Raw genomic sequence first — 21,768 nt, 5'->3', positions numbered from 1 at the left:
TACCATCTATTTACAACATGATCCATACTTCAGAATCATATTTGTTTTTTGAGGTATTTAAGGCTCTTGAAAACAGCAGTGCGTTTTGCGTTGACCTGTTGGTGAGACTTGTAGGAGTTAGACAGCTAATTTAGTGCAGTTAAGATAATTCAGTTGCATACAGCTAGACAGAGGTAAGAATCATGAGGCCATCCAGAAGTTGTCCTGCAAGTTCTAGTTGTCATAGCCGACATTACCAATTGTGTGTTGTCCTTGGAGCTGCAATTTAAGTAATATTGCGAGATGGTACATGATTCTCACCTCAGCTCTTTGAAGCGCAAATGGGGAATATGGCCTTATGGACTACAATGCCTATCATCCCTCTCCATTGGCTGATGTCTCAAACTGATGAGAGTTGCAGTCCATATAGCCTTTGGAGAGCGACATGTTCCCTACCTCTGCTCTTGGGCTTCAGTAGATAACAGTCTTAGGTGGCAACAACATTCAGAATAGATTACTGTTTTAACATTGTAAAATGCCCGGCATCTGAAGAAACAATTTAGTACGCTGCAGTAATTAAAATAAAAAGGTAGAAGGAGTTAAGGAGAAAATATTCTTTTTGTTGAGAAGTTGCCAGCATAGTTCCATTGATTCTGTCTCTCTAATAAAAAGGGCAAAATAAAAGGGTTACCAAAATTAGCACTGATTATTTCTGTTCTAATTCAAAAAGAGATTAGGGGAGTGATATATGGCAGTATTGGCAAAAGTACTGAACTTAGGTGGACGTTTTCTTACAACAATTAGAATTCAGGTTTAGCCATTGAAACTGACATGTTACAACTGACAAGGGAAAGCACTATATTAATTCTATGCATTAACCTACGAATTATGTGTGTACATCAGTGCTATGGATTGAATCTGATCTCCCAAGTGCTAGCTTTTGGGAACAATTGGGAAGATAATTGTGTTTGGGGCAGAGTGTTTGCATGTCAAAGAAAAACATTGAACTATTAAATTGATCAGTATAATTTTGTCAAAATAGGTGAATAGGATAATTCCGTAATGATCAAATCTTGCCTTTGTGACATCTTTGAAGCAGGGAGCTTTCTAGTTCATGATGTGTCCAGCAAAAGCTGTTGCACTTGCTCTGTGTAAACCCCAGGCTCACAGTTATGAAAGTTTTGAGGAAAACCTGGCAATTAACCTATATCTTGTTCGGATTCAGTGTTGCTATCTTGTGGTATTCTAGTGAAATTCCAAAAATGTCCTTGGCTTCTTATCTCCTCGTTCCCAAATCTTGGAACGGTTTTAAGTCCTCTATTGATACTTGAGTAATCAAGAGATATTTGTGCATATGGTACATTTTACCAGATAATAGTTTTAAATTCATGGATGGCCTACTGTTTGCATTGTATGGTTGATAACACTTGGAAATATTCCTGACTTGAGCTTCCCAGTCCCTTTCCCAGTCTCCGCTACTTATGTCCTAAAAATGAATGGTGTAATACACCATCCTTACATTGGTTCCCCATTAGGGCACAATAACCTGTTTTCTGTATTGGCAATATAGTACATTGGGTCATTGTAATATTTGTTTTTTATATCATACATACATAGTCTGTGTTTTTCATTTTTTCCATGTTTTATTTTAAAGTTGGTGGTTTGGATTTTTGTAATGGCAGCTGGTTATAAAATAAAAACAATTGTTTGGGCAATATAAATAGTTTTGGTCAGATCTTATGAGAGATCTGGTTTTTGAATCATTTTAGTCTTAACTTCAACTTGTATGCACTTTGTCTGAATAGAGTGAAGTGTACCTGCTTAGGATTCTTGTCTTTCACCACTAGCCTAAAAACTGGCAAATCATCTACTTTGGATCAAGTGAAGGCCCTGCCTGCAACCATAGACAGACCATAATTTAACTGTAAAACCACCTGCCTGTCTTCCGTTTTCTCCCCAACTACTACTAAGTGTATTACATTTACATAAATGAAGACGCAGCGTCTAAGTAAACTGTCCTGTATATTTGATACCTTGTAATAGACAGGACCCTCATAACTGGTAAATATAAAACTTAGGCACTGAGCTAGAAGGCATCTCCTTCCCAAAGGCATATTTTTTCCAAGGCAATTTGTTCACCTGAAAACCTTTAGATGTAAAATAAAACTTAATCTCTTAGCTAGCTATGCTGGCTAGGGGACTGGCAGGTTGGGAATGATTGCTTTAGTAGCTTTATTGGGTCTTGAGAAAACATGAAGACATGAAAGAAGATAGCAGACTAGGTGGAAAATATATTTTTACTTCACTTTGGGCCTAGTCTTGTTCCCTTTGTCTCCACCTCATTTTTGCAGAATGTGAAAAAGAATGAACTTCCTTTCACCCAGCTACAACAGGCCTATCCTAGGATTGCAGGTTTGGCAAGAAATTTTACTGGGGAGTATGTATTTTATTTAAAGTAATGTATCCTCTCAGTTCACAATGTCTCCCAAGGTGATGAATAAATCAAAACAATCCGTGATAATACAGTTTCAAAACAAAAACAATCCTAAATTTTCAAACATTGAATGCCTTACAGAACAACACTGATTTGGACGAGTGCTGCGAGTTTAAGAAATGAAGGTAGCCTAACCCCTATGCAGAAAGGCAAGGCACTGATTTCAAAAAACACTTTTTTGCATGTAGCCACCAGCCTACCATCATGAGGTGCTAAGACATGCAAGACTTACTCTCAAAATCTCAAATTTCTGGTAGACTTTGGTGAAATTTAAAGCGTAGATCAAGTGCAGTACCTTCAACTGAGCTTGGAAACAAAACCAGTGTAATTCTTGTAAGATTTGTGAGGTGCGAATTTTAGAGACCATATTAACATCAGTTCGGCTGCTACATTTGCACTGAACACAGCTTCAGAACATTTGAAGGGCAAGCTCATAGTTTTATCAGTATGTTGTCAAAGGCTTTCATGGCCGGAATCGTGGGGTTGTATGTTTCCCAGGCTGTATGGCCATGTTCCAGAAGTATTCTCTCCTGACTTTTCGCCCACATCTATAACATCTTGTGACAACCTCTGAGGATGCCTGCCATAGATATGGGCGGAAATGTCAAAGAGCGAATACTTCTGGAACATGGCCATGCAGCCCGGAAAATATACAACAACCCTTTTATCTAAACTAACGATGTTAACTAAACGATGAACCTCTGCGGCCGAATCTGCCTTCCCCAATGAAAGGTGCATCTGGTGCACCAGTCAAAAGCTGGACAAAAGATCATCCCTGTTCCCATTTGGCAGATACTTAGTACTCAAGAAGTGTATACAACAACAGCAATAGCTTAAAGGTGTGTATGTACTACATTCCTGAAAACAGGATTCACTGTTTTGCAATAGCGCTCTTACATTTGCTTTCACTCCTGCTTAGAGGCCCAGCTCACTGTTTTTACAGGATTAGGTATTTTTTCTCACCTTTCAGTGTTCAGGGCTAAAGATACGTGATTTTTGTTATGCATGTAGATTCCATTGTGTGAGGTACTATTGCTTTATTTCTAAAAGACAAACTATACCAGAGTATTTTCCTCCAGTTAATGCCAAGAAAATGGGGGAGGGACACCTCCATAGAAAATGTAACCATTTTACCATAGCAGAGTGGATTGTGGGATGTAACAAACATCTGATCTCAGAAGACCCACCACCATATCTAAATCTGCAGGGAGACCATCTTTCCAATATGGAGCATAGTGTAAGGATATCTGTCCTCGGGTAGTACACTTTAACAGAGTAGAGAAAGGACACGTTGCACAGTCCAGTCTCTGTCTAGAATCTGAATACTGTTTGTACATATTGACATGTACCCTGAAAGGTGCAGCATCGTGAGACCCCAGCATAAAGACTCAAGAACAATCCCCTCCCCCTAGTTGTAAGGGCTAGGACCAAGTATACTGCAGAGGTAAGCAACAGAGGATGTAGTTGCTACAAAGTATTGCTGTCTTCAGTCTCTTCTGCTTCACCATACATATTGGGTCCAGCTGTCACTCCATCTTTGTGGACTCCTCCTTGCCCTTGCTCTTAACTGGCTACTCTCCTGCACACAATTCTATGTAGGATAGGAGGTAACCCAATCTTGGACCAGTACTAGTGACCAGGGAACTATCGAGGGTGGGGATAATGCCCTTCACGTGTTGCTCTGCAATATCCAGGGTTTTTCTCACCATTGGCTATGCTGGATAAGATTGACATCTAGGTGGCTTCTTGATTCCTATCCCTGATTTATCTGCTCCCATTGCATACCACAGGTAAAGATATTCTTCATATAGCAATGGAGCTATAGAAAATCGTCGTTTTTCAATACACTATCGAAGACAAAGGAGTCCTGGTGCAGTGATTGGTTGGCAACGCCACACCTGTCTCCTTTTGCTGATACTGATCATGATGGCACCATATTCTTATCCTGGACAGTGATTAATAAAGGTCATGACTTGGCATAATATTTCTTTCTTGCTTAGGAGTGGTAGATAAGGATCTCTTCCTCACATCCTCATATGAACTGACCAGTTTGCTGTAAAATTGAGTTCTGGAAAGGTAGCAGAAAAGCTGAGGAATGGTTGCAAGTTCCCCAATTCTGCTCTATGTGAATGTAGCTGATTGCTAGGTGGGTGATTGTAGCCTAATCACAATCTTTTCCAGTGAAGAGCTCTTTTGTTCTGAGGTCCACTGCTTGACTCCTGATGCTCACACAGTTCCCAGATAGTGATGAAGCTGAAGCTAACCACAACAGTGGATATCATTCCTATATTGCTTAAAAGACATGTAGATGTGGTCTTTAACAGCTGCAATTCCACTGCGTTTTAAAGTTTGAGTTTGCATAAAAGGCCCAAAAATGTTAATACAATATGACCACCATATCCATGGGATTGGTAAAAAAGTTTCATGTATCCACTTCGGACTAAATGTGGCCACTAATATTTTCTACATTCGCCAGCACAACTCTATCTTCCTGAATTGAATTCTGCCCTGGACATGAATAAGAGGCAACTAAGAGACTGGCTATTTTGGATTGATTCAAGAAGGACTTTGCAATCAACCAGGAATTCAAAATTCTCCCCGTGGTTCCCTTTTTTAAAAACTGAACATTTCAGAGCCAGATATCTGATTAAGTTCAAGCCACCGTCCTTAAGAATTGCCTTTACTGAGCTGCGATTCCAAGTAATGCCTACTGCAGTGTTAAATGGTCGCTATCATAATGTGCCATGGGAAAATAGATTATGTATCTGTGGCCAAAGTCAGGTAGAAGACATTGTGCATTACATGTTAGTTTGCCCATTGTATAGTGCCCCAAGAGAAAGACACCTGGAACCTCTGCTGACTCATGGTAAAGGGAATTGCTTAGCAGAAACTGCATTTTCTGCTGAGTGACACAAACAACTATGTAACTCACAAAGTAGCCCTGTTTGCTCTATCTGCAAAAAAGATCAGAAAGATAGAATTAGATAAAATTGCCATCAACTGCCGAGGAGACTCAAAGGATTAAGTGGACTCACAATATGCATCTATACTCTTTCGCAATTTTTTTAAAAAAATTACTGTTAAATGGCATTGTTTTAACTCCTTGCAGGAGCACGATTATGGCTTCTGCACAGCATCATTACATTTATTTCCAAGGCCCTCTTACTGCTAGGACCAGGGAAAGGATCTGTGTCCAAGACATGCAGGGTGTGCTTTAGTTAAGGGTGGGCTCATGCCCTAAGCAATGTTCTTCCGAAGAGTCAATAATAAAAAGCAGGCGTATTTAAAATGAAATCATAATAGGCCTTAAGCATTCGTGCAAGGATGATTTATATTGGCTTGCAAATGCTGGCGATCTCCATAGCCAAAATAAATACCTCGCACGGCAACTATGGAAACTAAAAGGGCTTTTAAGGATCGAAGGAACTCTTTCAGCAGGGCTGGAGTTTTGAATACTAGAGGTAAAGTTGAAGTATTTTGGCCACATCATGAGAAGACAGGAAAGTTTGGAAAAGATCACGATGCTGGGGAAAATGGAAGGAAAAAGGAAGGCCGACCAAGAGCGAGATGGATGGTATCCTTGAAGTGACTGGCTTGACCTTGAGGGAACTGGGGGCAGCGACGGCTGACAGGGAACTCTGGCGTGGACTGGTCCATGAGGTCACGAAGAGTCTGAAACGAATATGCGATTGAGCAGCAGCAGCAGCAGAAGTTTTGAAGCCACAGACAATGCAATCTGAAGCATGTTGATTCAGGGGTAAGTCTCAGTGAGTTCATGAGGACTTGCTTCCTTATAAATACAGTTAGGACCACAGCCTGGTGTTTGCCATTTTAACCCTTTAAATTCTCTGCAGCCATTTAAAGTATTCAACCTGAAGTAAATCAGAAATCAGTGGGATTGATAACATGTCTCTGCTCATTTGTGAATGATAGATAGATAGATAGTAGGCTTGAGCGATCCATGAAAAAATTGATTCTAAACTCGTTTCAAAAGTAGGGGGCGCTAGCATTTCGTTTCTGATGTCATTTCCGAATTTTGCCCTCAAAATTTTTCGAAATTTAACGAAAATTCGTTAGTTTCAAAAGTAATTCGTTAATGGCGGACGCGCATGCGCAGTGGCAAAAAAAACAGCATGAGGGGAGACTTTACAGGACTCTCCCGCCCTCATTTGTTGAGCTATCTTCTTCAAACTTGGTACAGTGGTAGAACACATTTAACACTGATAACTCACCAAAATTTGGAACGTTTCCCTTATCCTCTGATTTTTGGCAAATTTTCATAGCTTTTATAATAAACCATTTTTTAATAATTGCAGAAATCTGTTCCTGGTTTGAAAGTCTTATTTCCTGTTTCATTGGGTTGTCTTTACTGTGAAAGTCATTGTTCTACTTCAGAAACTTTGTTTTTGTGGCTGAAACTTTCTTAAATTGGTGGACCAAACCATAATATGTTCCATCCATGTCGCTTGCACAAAGTTCAGGCAGTGTCATAGATTTTGCCATGTTTCTATGACAGAACCAATTAGGAAATGACATTTATCACCCAGGAACAGAAATCATAGTACACCATCAAATCATTCCTGACAGATGGCCATCAGCCTCTGAATAAGGAAATTAGTTCCTGGTTTGAAAGTGCTATTTCCTGTTTCATTGGCTTTTCTGGGCTGAGAGTGTGTGACTTGCCCAAGTGGGTGGCTGAGTGGGGAATCAAGCCACAATTGGAGTCCAAAATTCAAACCTCTCCCTCCCTCCTTCTCTCTAAACTTCTCATACCTTCCAAGAATTCACATACTGTATGAAAGTTTGGTCAAGATGGTCAGAGGAGGGCAACTAAAATGATCTAGGGTCTGGAGAACAAGCCCTATGAGGAGCGGCTTGAAGAACTGGGCATGTTTAGCCTGCAGAAAAGAAGGCTGAGAGGAGACATGATGTATAAATATGTGAGGGGAAGTCATAGAGAGGAGGGAGCAAGCTTGTTTTCTGCTGCCCTGCAGACTAGGATGCGGAACAATGGCTTCAAACTACAGGAAAGGAGATTCCACCTGAACATTAGGAAGAACTTCCTCACTGTGAGCTGTTCAGCTGTGGAACTCTCTCCCCGGGCTGTGGTGGAGGTTCCTTCTTTGGAGCTTTTAAGCAGAGGCTGGATGGCCATCTGTTGGGAGGGATTGGATGGTGTCTTCCTGCCTGGCAGAAGGGGTTGGGCTGGATGGCCCACGAGGTCTCTTCCAACTCTACTGTTCAATGACTCTATGATTCTAAGTGAGGACAAAAGGGGGTGGGGAATGTTAAGAGGAGAGAGGGCCTGGAACACCTGGGAATTGTAGTTTTAAAGTGGGCATAGTACTATTGGAGAAACGTTTGCTTCAGCCCAATGCTTTTATAAATGGTCAAAATTCAGAGGCTTCGTTCTCCTGCATTTTGAAAGCTATTATGATGAAATTTGCCAGAATGGAAGCAAAAATTAAGTACTCTTTGCCTATCAAGTTTCATAATGTTTGACCCATCCACTGATTTTTGGGGATTTTTGAAGCAACATTTTTAAAAAATGTTAGCAGATTGATGGCCACGCCTCCCTGTCCTTCTTCTTTCCACTTTGATTGGCTTGCTAAGGCTTCTGGGAAATGGAGTTTTTTGCTCGTAATGGCGACTTGCTTCATTTCCACTTAAAAGAATGGTCAAAATTCAGAGGCTTCGTTCTCCTGCATTTTGAAAGCTATTATGATGAAATTTGCCAGAATGGAAGCAAAAATTAAGTACTCTTTGCCTATCAAGTTTCATAATGTTTGACCCATCCACTCATTTTTGGGGATTTTTGAAGCAACATTTTAAAAAAATGTTAGCAGATCGATGGCCACGCCTCCCTGTCCTTCTTCCTTCCACTTCGATTGGCTTGCTAAGGCTTCTGGGAAATGGAGTTTTTTGCTCGTAATGGCGATTTGCTTCATTTCCACTTAAAAGAATGGTCAAAATTCAGAGGCTTCGTTCTCCTGTATTTTGAAAGTTATTATGATGAAATTTGCCAGAATGGAAGCAAAAATTAAGTACTCTTTGCCTATCAAGTTTCATCATGTTTGACCCATCCACTGATTTTTGAAGCAACATTTTTTAAAAATGCTAGCAGATCAATGGCCATGCCTCTCCCTCCCTCTCTCTTCCGCTCTGATTGGCTGAGAGGCATGCCAACATGGCTTCTCCTCTCAGAGGGGCTACAGCTACATCCGAAGACATCAGAAACAAACGAAAAAAGGTACTTTTTTAATTCAAATTCGTAATATTTGTAAGGCAGTGAGCAGATGTTTCAAATATCAATTCAAAAGTACTTTCAAAATGAATTTTTAACGAATTTAATGAACTAACAAAAATTTGCTCAAGCCTAATAGATAGATATAGATATAGAGGTAATACTGGTTCAGATAGAGAGTGGGAGACATATGACTAAAATAGCAGTGTTTATTTAGGCCTTTATTTCTCAAAGAATATCTATATCTATCTATCTATCTATCTATCTATCTATCTATCTATCTGTCTGTCTGTCTGTCTGTCTATATATATATATATATATATATATATATATATATATATGCAGTTATGTGTGCTAATTATGGAAGATTTGACTGCTTCACCAACACGAAGCCATATGCCTCGGAGATAAATATGCAACGTTTAGGGTCACTATTCTCAGTGAATAAAATACCTTACATTATCTTTTTCACATATGTACAACTACTGTATTTCTTCTCCAGTCAGTCTTCATTATCGCCATCAACTGGAAACCAGAAATACTCAATGATTTTCTTGCCTCTTCTGGCTGACATTTTCTCCTGCAGTTCAGCAGGGCAATGCGAACCCATTTGAAATTGCCCAGAATTTGAGCTCGGAGCAGTAACTCTATACAAAACCCTATGAAAAAAGAAAGCAACCACAAGTTAATACAAAATCCATTTTAAAGTGTCTCTCATTTCTCAACTGTAGGCTTCCCCAGACTGGGGCTTTCTACATGTTTTGGCTGCAGCTGCCATCAGCCCCAGCTGGCATGGCCAATGATGGGAAGCAATGCAGGCTCCAAAAATATTTGGAGGGCACCAAATTTGCAAAAGCTGCTCTACTGCAATTTCTTTCTTTTCATTTAATGTGTATAAATCCTTTTTAATAAATATTTGGGATGACAGACAAGCAGTGGTTAACATGGGCAAGAGAAAGAACAACAAGAAATGATGCCAGAAGCATCAGAAATGATGCAGGCTGGAGCTACTCTATACAAAAAGATATATAAATGTCAGTGAATCTAAGACTTCTGGTGGGCTCCAGCTCTGTCCTAGGACATGTCCAGGATGGAGCCTACCAGAGCCCATCACATGACAAAGGGCTACTTCTGGTGGGAATCCATCCTGGAAGCATCTTAGGACAGAGCCCAGAGAACACAGGCAGCTTCCCATGTTCTCATAGCATAGAACAGGAACAGCACGGTGGGAAGCCGGGCAATGATGCTTTCCCCGTGTGATGGGGGAAGCGGTGATGTGGGGTATGGGGCAACAACTTCCCCCACTGCCCTACGGATTCACCAGGCTGCCCGGCAAATCCCCCTGCCTGTGTTTGGGACCTCCCTGTGATGAAATCCCTAGTCTGCTGCTGCAATGTAGTCACAGTGACTGCCAGTCCTTTTCCCAGTTTACTCAATAAAACAAAGAAGGATGTTTCCTAATTATCATATCTATCCGTTCACCAGAAACAGCTTTATGAGTAATTAAGTGTCTCTTTAATGAACCATGGATAGGCTTCCTTCAAACATAGAAGACCCCTTATCATATTAAAGTAGGGCTGCTTTGAGTGAGATTGCAGCCATCGTGGCTCTGACCTAGAACCCAGAGTCATTCAATGAAGCTGAAAGGTGATTCGGAATTACTTCATAGAATGCATACTTAAAACATTAGAATTCACTACTGACTTGAGTGGCTTCAACAGGTAATTAGATAGATTAATGGAGAATAGGGCTATCAATGGCTACCAATCAAGATAGCTATATTTCACCTTCAGTAACAGTTGCCTTTGTACATCAAGTTGCAGAGGAACATAAAATGGAGGTGTACAGATTTAATCTGTCCTACCAGCAGGTTGCCTATTGCTCTCTGGGTGGCCACTGTGACAAAAGAATCCTGGACTGTACAGATGATTCAACTGTACCTTTATATAGTAGTAAATAAAATGATAGCACTGATTAATTATAATACAGAGTGTTTTAGCATTGTCATGTGTAAGCTACTTTTGACTCCATATGAGAGCAAGCAGGATACAAATTAAATACAGGTAACATTAATTAACCATGAGGGGAAAACAGCAAGTGATAGCTTTCCTGGGGCCGCGGCTAGTACAGCAGGTTAAACCGCCAGCTACAGAAGATCTTGCTGACTGGTTGGCAGTTCAAGTTGTGGGTTGGGGTGAGCGCCCACCATCAGCTCCAGCTTCTGCTTGCTTAGCAGTTTCAAAACAGCAATGTGAGTAGATAAATAGGTAACGCTTTGGCAGGAAAGTAAAAGGCGCCCTGAAAAACATGCCGGCTAATCCGATTGGGAAGGCGTCCATGGACGACGGGCTGCTCTGCATGGAAAAATGAAACAACAGCACTTCCCCATGGCCAAGTCGAGCACAGCCTCCAGATACTGGAGATGGAAAGTGGGAAGCCTTGCCTCTGTTCATGTGCTGTCTGTCTTGTCAATTGTATAACAGCATCAAATGTTGCCATATATGTACCTGTAATCCACTCTGAGTCCTCTCAGGGAAATAGAGCAGGATATAAATAAAGTATATTATTGTTATTATTATAATTATTCCTCCTTCTCTGCTAAAGAGGGAGGATCAGCAGTGATTTTTGCTTTAAAAAATCTGTACAAAATTTTTATTTTCACATGTATGACTTTTAGTGTTTGTATCTGTTCTGTACAAGATTAAAAGCAAGAATAATATACTAATTTCTTTCAATTTTAATAGAAAAGCTTAAAATCTGATTGCAGTAGATGATAAACTACTCAGTAGGTAAAAAGGGAGTTAGAGTTTTAAAAATTGGCAAAAATGGTTGAATTTGTATTATAACGGAAATAAGAAATCCAGAGTAGACAAAAGTAAATGGTATAGACCACAAAAAGGGTGGCTTAGGCCTCTCAAATATAAAACTATATTATATAGCTAAGCAGTTAAGATATATAATGGAAGGATTAGTAAATTCAGGAGATCTGGAATGTTTAGAAGAAAATAAAGGAACAGATTTGAAGTTGGAATATTTTGTTTTACATAGATAAAAAGGAAAGATAAAAAGACTGGCTTAATAAGTTAAGTAATCCTTCTCTGAAAAATATTATGGATATATGGATAAAATATAAAATAAAGTTGTTCCCAGGTATTTTGCCACTAACACCAGTAGTGATCTTAGAAAAATTCTCAACTAATTTTAAAAGAGAGTTTAAAAAATTAAAAGAAAATAAAAGTTTGGGTTATGAAAATGACAAGTAAAGAGAGAATAAAAGATTAAATTTTAGGAAGTGAAACTACATAATTTAGGAGCTTACAATTGGAAAAATGGTCAGCAGACATACAAAAGAAATATAAGTGTGGCAGAGAGTAAACAAAATTTGAACTTATGATTATTCGAAAAGAGGCGAAAACAGGAAATGAACAATTAAAGGCATAACAAGTGATATCTACAAAATACTGATGGAAGAAGAGCAGAGAGAAACATGGGGAAAAGATTGTGAAAAAAGTTTGAATGTACAGTTATGGAAGGAAGTATGGAATATGTGTATTTTGAAAATAGGTCTGTAAGGATTAAGAAAACTATTATAAGATTGTATGGAGATGGTACTTAACACCAGTCAGATTAAACCAGATAGGTAAGAAATATTCAAATCAATGTTGGAAAGGATGTCAAGAAATAGGCTCATATATACATATGTGGTAGACTTGCAAATACATACAAAAATTTGGAAAATGATATTTAAAGAGATAAGGGGGATAACAAAATTTGAAATAATGAGCACACCAGAAATAGCTTTACCGTCGACATATGATAAACTCCTTTATTTCTTGTGGTATTTTAATATTATCTCCAATTTACTAACAACAGCAAGGCTGTTAATAGCTAAAAATGGGAAAAAGTATTATTTTCAGTTAGAAGATTGTTACAAAGAAGTATGGAAAATAGAAATACATGATAAACTGGCATGCGGTATTAAAACTAATGAAGGAATTTTGAAATTAAATGATTTTTGGAAAATATGGAGGGACATTAAAGAACATCTGTTTGCTGATGGGCAAGGGAGCAAACCTGCAGTGGAAACAATTATGTTTTGGAAATAATATATCAAACGGTTGGGTCCAGGGGGAGTAGCACCCATCTTTATTTATTTTGAGGAGTTTATTTTGTGGATAATATGTTAAAACTGGTAAAAATGTTGACGCTCAATTCAACAGTGTGAAAACGTAACAGAACCATATTTACGAAACTAGAGCTGATGCAGTCTGTCCAATGCAATTGTCTGAATCAGAACCCAAATAACCCCAGGAACAGTCCTAAAAGCCAAGCCACCATGAATTCTTTTTGTTGGGATGTATAATGGGTGGCTTAAGTCCTAATTAAAATAAATCTAGTGCGTTCATGGAATCTGTATAAGAGCTGACTTAACATTCAACAAAACAATTAATTTAATGGGTCCAATTTGGATGGGACAAGCAATTGGATGTTAGACTTGGTATACTGGAGTGTTTTTTCATTCAACATTATTGTTATGAAACTAGGATGACATGCTATGTATTTAATACAAAATCTGAATGTAATGTTATTTATATTCAGTTTACTAAGCAGTTATGACAACAAAATTGTACTTGGGATAAAAAAACAAGCAGAAGAGGTACAGCGTGGGGAGTGGGAATACAATATCACATTCATGACTATCTTTAGCTCTCTTTTATACTTGAAAAAAGCAAACCTATATAGAGTAGGGTCCACTGATAGGTCTCAGGGCCCTCTGTATCCATTGGAGTTTTGTTCCAGGACCCTTCCATAGATACCAACACTTTGCTCCTGTTAACAGTCTCCTAAGACTTGTACAGAGACTGCAAATACAAAGCAAAACTTATACGTCCCTATTAAAAATAGGATAGAGTAGTACTGAGGATGGAGCAAAAAATCTGCAAATAATCAAATCAACAAATGTGAAGGGACAACTATATAGGCTGGTTTCTCCTTCAGGCTGTATAAAGTAAAAAAAGAAATGTATTTGCATTGGCATATTTCCTGGCTCAATAGAGTGAGTATGCCAGTAACCATATTAAATTTATTACCCGCCAGTTCCTTGGCACAAGCCATTCATTGTAAATTTAAGAGATGGCAGAGATTATCAAAGACCTACCTGTCAGTGGTCTTGGCATTTTCTTCATTATCAGTGCTAGGGATTGAAAAACAGACCTGCTCTCCTTCCTGAAACATAGGCAAAAGCACTAAATTAGAATAGCCTTATAAACTGAATTATTTAAGGACTTGCTGATTACTTAAGGACTTGCCCACATCACAGTGCAAAACTGGCAGGATGACTCACAGGGCTTAAACTATGTGTTTGTTTCTGTCCTCCCCCTCTTTCTTTTCAAAGTACTGCTGATTTATAAGCAACATCTTACAAGTCAGTTGTTAACACAGTCACTTGTTAACCTGCATCCCAAAAGCTGTCCCCAATTTATATTTATAGTGTTTATTCCAATAACCCTAAACTGGTATACTTCAGTTAACAAATTAGATATGTTAATAATAATACTGTAACAACAAAGAGAACAACAACAACAACAATATTAACTTTATTCTTATATCACACCCCATCTTCTCAAAAGGACTTGGGGAGGCTTACGTGGAAACCAAGACTGGTAATACAGCAATAAAATATATCAACATAAAATGCATTCAATTACAATAAATTAATACATAAAATCATACGTAAAGAGGCACTGCTTCTTTAACAGTAACTATTGTATGTACAAATATTGGACTGGTGACTCCTGCCTCCCATTCCCGCTAGCAGGCCTGTAGCGGGGGGGGGGGGGTTAGGGGGTTCAACCCCCCCCCCCCCAAATTTTTCAGGTTATAAAAAAGAACCTGGTTTACTCATGAATTTTAACTGGTTAACCAAATCCCCATGCTAAATCTATGAGACGCAAAACAAGAGTCCCTCCAGGCACTATCTCAAACAGATATTGACAGGTTTGTAGCGGGGGTGGGGGGTGCTAGGGGTTAAACCCCCCCCCCCCAAATTTTCACCCCCCCCCCCCCCATTTTCTGGCTACGGCCCTGCTACTAGTGGAAATATTCCACAGGGTCAGAAGCTTTCTGTGATTCAAGTCTTCTATCCTCAGTGGACATAATTTGATCCCTTCATATTCAGACCCAACCATCAAAGCTGTGTATTACATAATACCTTGGGGTCCTTACTATGGTAAACATCATAAAGAATGCTTGCACTTCAGAATTTGCTGCTCCAGCAATGAACATGTCCTTTTTCTGACATTTAATGTTTCATAACAGTTTTTTTTATTATTATACAAGGATAGCTGTTGTTTGCAAGTCACTGTTGGATACCTTAAAATATCCACACTTGAAGGAACAGCCTGTATCATGTAAATCATACATTCTTTTGTCTGGTTGCAATTTCATGGTAGATGAATAGATCAAAGGCTGCTGAAATACAAATAATTCATCTATTCCTAGCAATTAAAATATGCTTCAATAAAATCCTTAGTATACAATTTAATTTAAAAATTCTGAATGTAAAGTGTCATAAATTGCCTACATTTTACCCTTTGTTAATTTAATGTGGTTTTTCCATCTTCAGCAAGTTCATCATTCAAGTTGCCAAAGCTGATTCAGTTATGACAGTGCACAGATTCATATTTGGTAAATGTATTCCGATCTTGTCTGCCATTTATTTAAAAAGTTGGATTCCACAGTAGATGATAAACAGATCTCTTTCATGAAGGACAGAGTAGGCATGAGGGCTGCCCACACAAAGGCTGTGCCTGTTTTCTTTCACTTCTAGGGTCATTATGCAAGGCTATTCCAGCCAGCAAAAATAACATTTAATACAAAATGCTTCTGGCATTTTGTCACATGGATTTAGAAGTATACTATTATATCTTTCTATTGACTAAGCTGCACGGCTACTAAGGTACTAGTGGTCTTTAGGTACCATCTGTTCCAAATTGCTTTTCTGTGGGATTATTTTATTTTTATTTGTCCTCTCTGATTACCCAAGACTCGGGGTAAAATCTTATTTAGGGTCTTGAGAAAAGGTTTCCATCAGCCACAAAAGGCCAAATCACCCTTAAAATCTTTTCCAAATAGTAGAAGGAAAGTAAACCCTGGAGGGCCCAAGAAGCCACAAAACCAACCATTGGGGCCACATACAGGCCACACTTTGCCCACCCCTTCTATTTCAGAACACACAAAATTACTGGAAAAGATCTGGATTCTCCTCTGCTCCTTTCTGCTCTCACTTTCTCTCTTTCGGTCTTGAATATGTGCCTTCAGATTTGTCTGTCAGCCTATGGCAACCTCAAAAATTTCAAAGGGTTTTTAAGTTCTGTCCTCTGAGATACAGCCCAGTATCCATTGATGAGGTCCTATGCAAGTACTAACCAGGAAATTACGATTTTCTGATCCAGAGCCTGTTAACAAAGCTATGGGAGTCCTGTTTCATATTCAACCTGGCAGCTCTACTGAGCCAGCACACCCTTCTCCATGAGCGTCACAATTCATGGATCTGATATTCCAGTGACAGCAGCATGGCTGGCACCATGAACTCTTATGGTGAAGTGTTCTGCTCCAAGCCAATGGATTGTCTTTTTAAAGAATATCAATGGGAGCTTCAGGACTGGAGCAAGAAAACTTTCAGGTGGGTGTCTGGTATTAGACTCTTTCAGACAACACAATTATAATGCTATGATTCCAGTTTAGCTGCCATGGCTGAATCTTGCATAATCATGGGGTTTGTAGCCAGGTAAAACACTAGAGAATTTTAAATGCCCATTCTCAAAATGCTAATCCCGAGATTTCACAAGTTGTTGCCAAGGCCATTAAAATAGAATCTTAGTACTATAACTGTGTGGTGTGAAAGCACTTCTCTTATCCAAGTAATTTGCTCATCAGAATCTTCTAGGTTGCAATATCTAACTTGTATTGCTGCCCTCCCCATGCTGGCTTCAAGGTATGAAAGATAAAGAAGAGGAGGAATTGCATTTCACCTATTAATAAAACATACAAAAACCCAAACACTGTATTCCCAACCCCAGGTACTGTGTGTCTATCCTCCTGCCAGAATAAGTCTACCCTATGCTTTGTTTCCCAAAGGAAAACCATCTCATACTAGAATATCTATTGTTCCATTATGCCCTAGGGTGAATTTCCTACTTCATGGAATCAGTGCAGCTGGGTTGGTAAAAACTATGCCCACTGGACTCTACATGGCATACCTTTGCCAAAGAGGCCCAGAGGGACTTTGACAATCTGTATTATCCAGTAACTATGTACAATATAAGCTGCCTTGCCTGTCATGTCACTAAGGGCAAAAATTGCTTAGAAACATTTTGCTTTTTAAACATACTGTAATTTTAGATTATTTGGCTGCTGCTGTTCTGTGTCCTTGAGTTGACTCCAGTTTATGCAACCTTATTCTAGGGTTTTCATGGGAAGCTTTACTCCAAAACATTTGATATTGGCTTCCTCTTAACTTGCCCAAGATGGGTTTCAGTGCCAAGCAGGGATTTGCATCATGGTCTCCTGATGCCCATTTTGCCACTCAAACCTTCTGTTTGGGTTACTGGCGTACAATAAAACAATTGTATCTCTAAAGTAAAATAATGTTCCAATTTAGCTCATATATTATTCATGCTTATTGCTGCTATGATCCTTTTTTCCATTTCCTCTGCAAGGCTATGGCTAGAAAATTTCATACTTCCTGAAGACAATATAGAACAGTATTGACATTTGGAAGTAACTTTTAGACTATAATGTTCAAAATCCCCTGGTAGCTTTCTGGTGATTCTGGGATTTGTCACCCAAAAGGCAATTTTGCAAAGCTTTGAACAAGACGTTGGATTAGAAGACTGGTACTTGAGCCATGGCCTGCTATACAGGGATGCAATTTCAGTCTATACAAATTATTGCAGACATGCCATTTCCAATTTGTGGCATATCTAACAGAAAGAAGATTGGTGCTCTCACCACTGCTATTCCAGCAGAAAGTATTTCCACATTTCTTACCACAAATCTCTGGAGAATTCCATCTTCATTTCTCAGTGCTGTGATGTGTTCATTGCTTTCACTGATACATAAGAAATAACTTTTCATTTTCACTTGGCACTAAGAAGACAAAGAGAGAAGACAGAGCGTTGGTGTGGATTATGTTTAATACAAAGCAAAACCCCTGGAAAATATTAAGCCAAAAAGGCATTTTGTGCCATCTGAAATAAAAAATGAAATTAAATAAGAGTACATAGGTTGTATGCATAAGGAAAAGCTGTCACTGCTGTATGGAACAATTGTTCCCAGTCATCATACCCATCAGTGATGGGCTTGAAAGAGTTGCATTACTGCATAAAGGATACGCAGAACACAACACTTAAAACTGCTGAACTATTTTACCATGTGTACAACACTCCCTAGACAAGAGTTCACACAGTTTTAGTTAGGATTATATTGAATTAAACCTTCTTTTACACAAATGGGCTGAATTTAATCTTGACTATTTTTGCATCTGGGTGATATTCCCTGAGTGGATCAGACCTTAAATTAGGACAAGAGAAAACAACAAAATAAGAGAAGGTTTTTGCTAAAAGGACTCCTGGGAAGTAAGCCACTTCCAACTGCAGGAAAGGCATCCTTTATTTCACTGAATCCATCTGTTTTCCCCCAAGAAAGTGTACGTCAAGCTGTTTCCTTTAAGAAGGGGTGCTGGGGCTTAAACTATAGACTGGAAATTTAAGAGCCTAATGTGCACAGTTCTATAGATCAAGAAATGGCTATGGTATTCCATCCATCCAAAAAAATCCAATTGAAACTGAAAATACTGTATACTTCCAATTTTGTTTTCAGGGCAGTGAAGCTGATTGCAAAATATGTTATAATTTTTCAAAATACAATACAACATATCAATTGAAGATAAATTTTAAAAAACAGGCATACCTGAACTCTGGGTAGTAGCAAACCCTATATTTTGACTAGGGCTGACAAGATACCATCAAATAGCACTGTAGGGCCTAAAAAGGTCCACAAAGACTTTCTGGTGGAAATATTTTTTGGATCATGAGTAAATGAAACTGTATATAGTGAATCCTTGGATAAGGGGATTGCAGTGTATATTTTTGACTATAAGATAAACTTTTCAACATGGTACCTACAGCTTTATTTTGCCTTTTTGATTTCTCCTCTTCTTGAGAATGCAGAAGCTCTGCCAAAGCATTATATTTCTTCATCCATGTCTCACACTGCTTTTCCTTCTCTTCTTTGTCACATTCTAGCAAGCGCTTCTCCCTTTCAGCCTCATAATGCAATAAAGTTGCTTTCTCTAAAGCTTCTTCAGCAGCTTCAGTCCGACATCTTTGAGAGATTTCACTATTAAAGCAGGCATACACACATAGAGGGGGGAAGTCACATTGAGTAGAGAACTATCCAAATCAACAACAAATTTCAAGATTCAGATAAATGTCACAGTATAGTTGCAAAAGAATCTGTTTTCGTGAAGGTTCAGAATCCATATACCTTGTTAACATATATCTATTTATATTCACATTTTAGAATTGAAAATGATACATGATAGTAGTATCCCTCAAGATAGATACTCTTTTTAATTTACACACTCAAGGATTGCATGTATAAGTATTCCCACTTATCACATAAAAGGTTAGAAATCATATAACTCTTTTCACTAGATCAGGCTTGGAATCATATAACACATAATTCCCATTCTTCACCTAGAACATTTTCCTGAGAGATTCCTGATCAAATGACCCAGTTGCCTTAACTCTCCAAATATTATCTGGACTACTTCTGACAGATAGGCTTCTGAGTTCAGAGAATGAATCTAGTAGTGCAAATAACTGTCAGCCTGAATCTTTATGGACAATGCAACCCCATACATACATGAGAATAATGCCTATTCCGTAATCTGTCTTTTGACTGACTAGGAGCTAGAGTAGGGACTGGTATTTGTTTCATATGTTTCATTCGTGCTTTTGTACCATACCGTTCATTCGTATTGCACAGTATGGCAGACCCCTCCCCACATGGATGAAGTAGTGAAACGAAAGTGATAGCAGCACAAAACCAAGGAGCCTCCAGTGGCCTAGGGGATAAAAGCCTTGTGACTTGAAGGTTGGGTTGCTGACCTGAAGGCTGCCAGGTTCGAATCCCACCCGGGGAGAGTGCGGATGAGTTCCCTCTATCAGCTCCAGCTCCATGCGGGGACATGAGAGAAGCCTCCCACAAGGATGGTAAAACATCAAAACATCCGGGCGTCCTATGGGCAACGTCCTCGCAGACGGCCAATTCTCTCACTCCAGAAGCAACTCCGGTTGCTCCTGACACGAAAAAAAAAAAGCACAAAACCATTTGCTTTGCTGCTGTTCATTCCTCTGCCTGCCTGTCGCTTGTTGTCTCTTGCCTGCCTCCGCACCTGCCTTGCAGTCTGCTTATTTTTTAAGCTAAGGTCTCCTTGCAGATCGAGGGGAGACATCTCAGAATCAGTGGTACCTTAAGCCCCTGCTTTTAAGCTCAGTTCTCCTCGCAGATGGAGAGGGAGACGTCTCAGAATCAGTGGTGCCTTAAGCCCCTGCCTTTAATGTCAGGTCTCCTCACAGATCGAGAGTAAAACTTCTCAGAATCATTGGTATCTTAAGCCTTAGGTTAGAGGGCGGGTCCAGCAGGGAAAGAGGTAATGTTTTTAAGGAGATTTTATTTATAGAAAGAAAAAAAATCCTAAAATTCAGGGGATGACCCAAACCTTGTAAGAGTTGGAGGGCTAAAAGTGGTAGATATGCCTTCCATGTGTGGTGATTTTCACCCCTCTAGCCCTAAAACTCAGCTGAAGGGGAGCCTGGACAGCCCGCCAATGGAACGAATGCATTTGTACATTCAGATGGTGAAATGAAAGAGCTCATTCGGATGGGTACCAGTTTTGGAAGCAGTGGACAGACACGGAAATGGGGCCATACAAATGGAACAAACAGAAACAGGTAGCGATTTTATACAAATGCACACGACTACAAGGAGCCCTTCTATGTTACCTCATTAAATTTCAGTTTTGTTTGCCTCCTTTCTTACTGATGGCACATCCTGGCTTAGAATCCAAATAGCTTTCATGGAATCAGATGGTAAAATTAATATATTAATTACAACAGATTTTGCAAACCCTAACCATCAGAGTTTTGTCTTCTATTAACTAGCATGGAGAATGAGATGGAATCCCAAGAGACCTCACAGGGCAGCAGCTATGAACAGCACCATCTCCTTGTCGTCCCTACAGAAAGTTCTAATGCTATTACAAATCAGGCTTCCAAGGCCCATTCTTGAAAAGCAATTCAGACAAACAATCACAGTAAATGGCATTGAAAGCTACAGAGAAGCCAAAAAGACCAACAAGTACACCCCTTGTCTAGTTCCCACTATCCACAAAGGCAAATACAACCTCTATCATTGAAGCCAATGATGGGACAGAAATGGGTCTGATTATCTCATCCAGAGACACCTCAAAATGAAACACCATAAAAATATGCTGCCCAAAAACAGAAACTTGGGAAGGATTTAGTCTTACCACTGATTCCATGATGGGATCACATCTTATTGCAAAGACAGATGCATTACTAGTCAGCTCACTTTGCCATATTCATAAGCCAGAACAGGCAAAGGTCAGGCATACATATGGTGGGATTCACCTCTCCAAGGATCCTGTCTGCATCCTCAGGCTACACAAACTGAAAGGCATCCATTATAAATGGGCAGACAGAATCTATTGTTTTGGTGTCTCTGCTGCATCAGCACCCATAAATTAACTATAGCTGCGGAAGCTGTAACATCATGTGCATTTATTCCAAGATTAAAATCAGCCATGCATTCTGAATAATGCACAAGCCTTAGAGCAATTGCAGAGAGAAAATTTGGCAACAGTTTCTGTCTAAAGCAAGACAAAGCAAAAACACATTTACTTAGATTTATAGCCTTGCCCATACTAAAGGCTCACAAAGAGTAATAAAAGCAAAAACCAATT

At 39.3% G+C, this 21,768-nt stretch overlaps 1 protein-coding gene across 1 annotated transcript; it reads right to left on the bottom strand.

Moving 5' to 3' along the window:
• Positions 1-9,011: 9,011 nt before the first annotated feature.
• On the bottom strand, positions 9,012-21,504 carry LOC103278325 (uncharacterized). Its single transcript, XM_062967698.1, has 5 exons — positions 21,316-21,504; positions 18,905-19,118; positions 17,769-17,867; positions 13,876-13,943; positions 9,012-9,376 (listed from the first exon to the last, which is right to left on the bottom strand). Exons 2-5 carry the CDS (start codon positions 18,977-18,979, stop codon positions 9,220-9,222), a joined length of 399 nt encoding a protein of 132 aa, XP_062823768.1. The 5' UTR covers positions 18,980-19,118; positions 21,316-21,504; the 3' UTR covers positions 9,012-9,219.
• Positions 21,505-21,768: the final 264 nt, after the last annotated feature.

Source organism: Anolis carolinensis, chromosome 1 (genome assembly GCF_035594765.1).
Source record: "Anolis carolinensis isolate JA03-04 chromosome 1, rAnoCar3.1.pri, whole genome shotgun sequence".
Lineage (NCBI taxonomy): Eukaryota > Metazoa > Chordata > Lepidosauria > Squamata > Dactyloidae > Anolis > Anolis carolinensis.
Note: the sequence above shows the minus strand (reverse complement) of the source record. Positions and strands in the feature narration are given on the sequence as shown.

Bases quoted from the DNA above. Each gene is read 5' to 3' on its own strand.
- LOC103278325 (XM_062967698.1), bottom strand. From the start codon at position 18,979: ATGAAGAAATATAATGCTTTGGCAGAGCTTCTGCATTCTCAAGAAGAG. The intron at 17,868-18,904 runs GTAGGTACCATG...TTGTCTTCTTAG, and splicing joins CAAAAAGGCAAAATAAAGCT to TGCCAAGTGAAAATGAAAAG. The intron at 9,377-13,875 runs GTAGGTCTTTGA...CTTTTTTCATAG, and splicing joins AATGCCAAGACCACTGACAG to GGTTTTGTATAGAGTTACTG.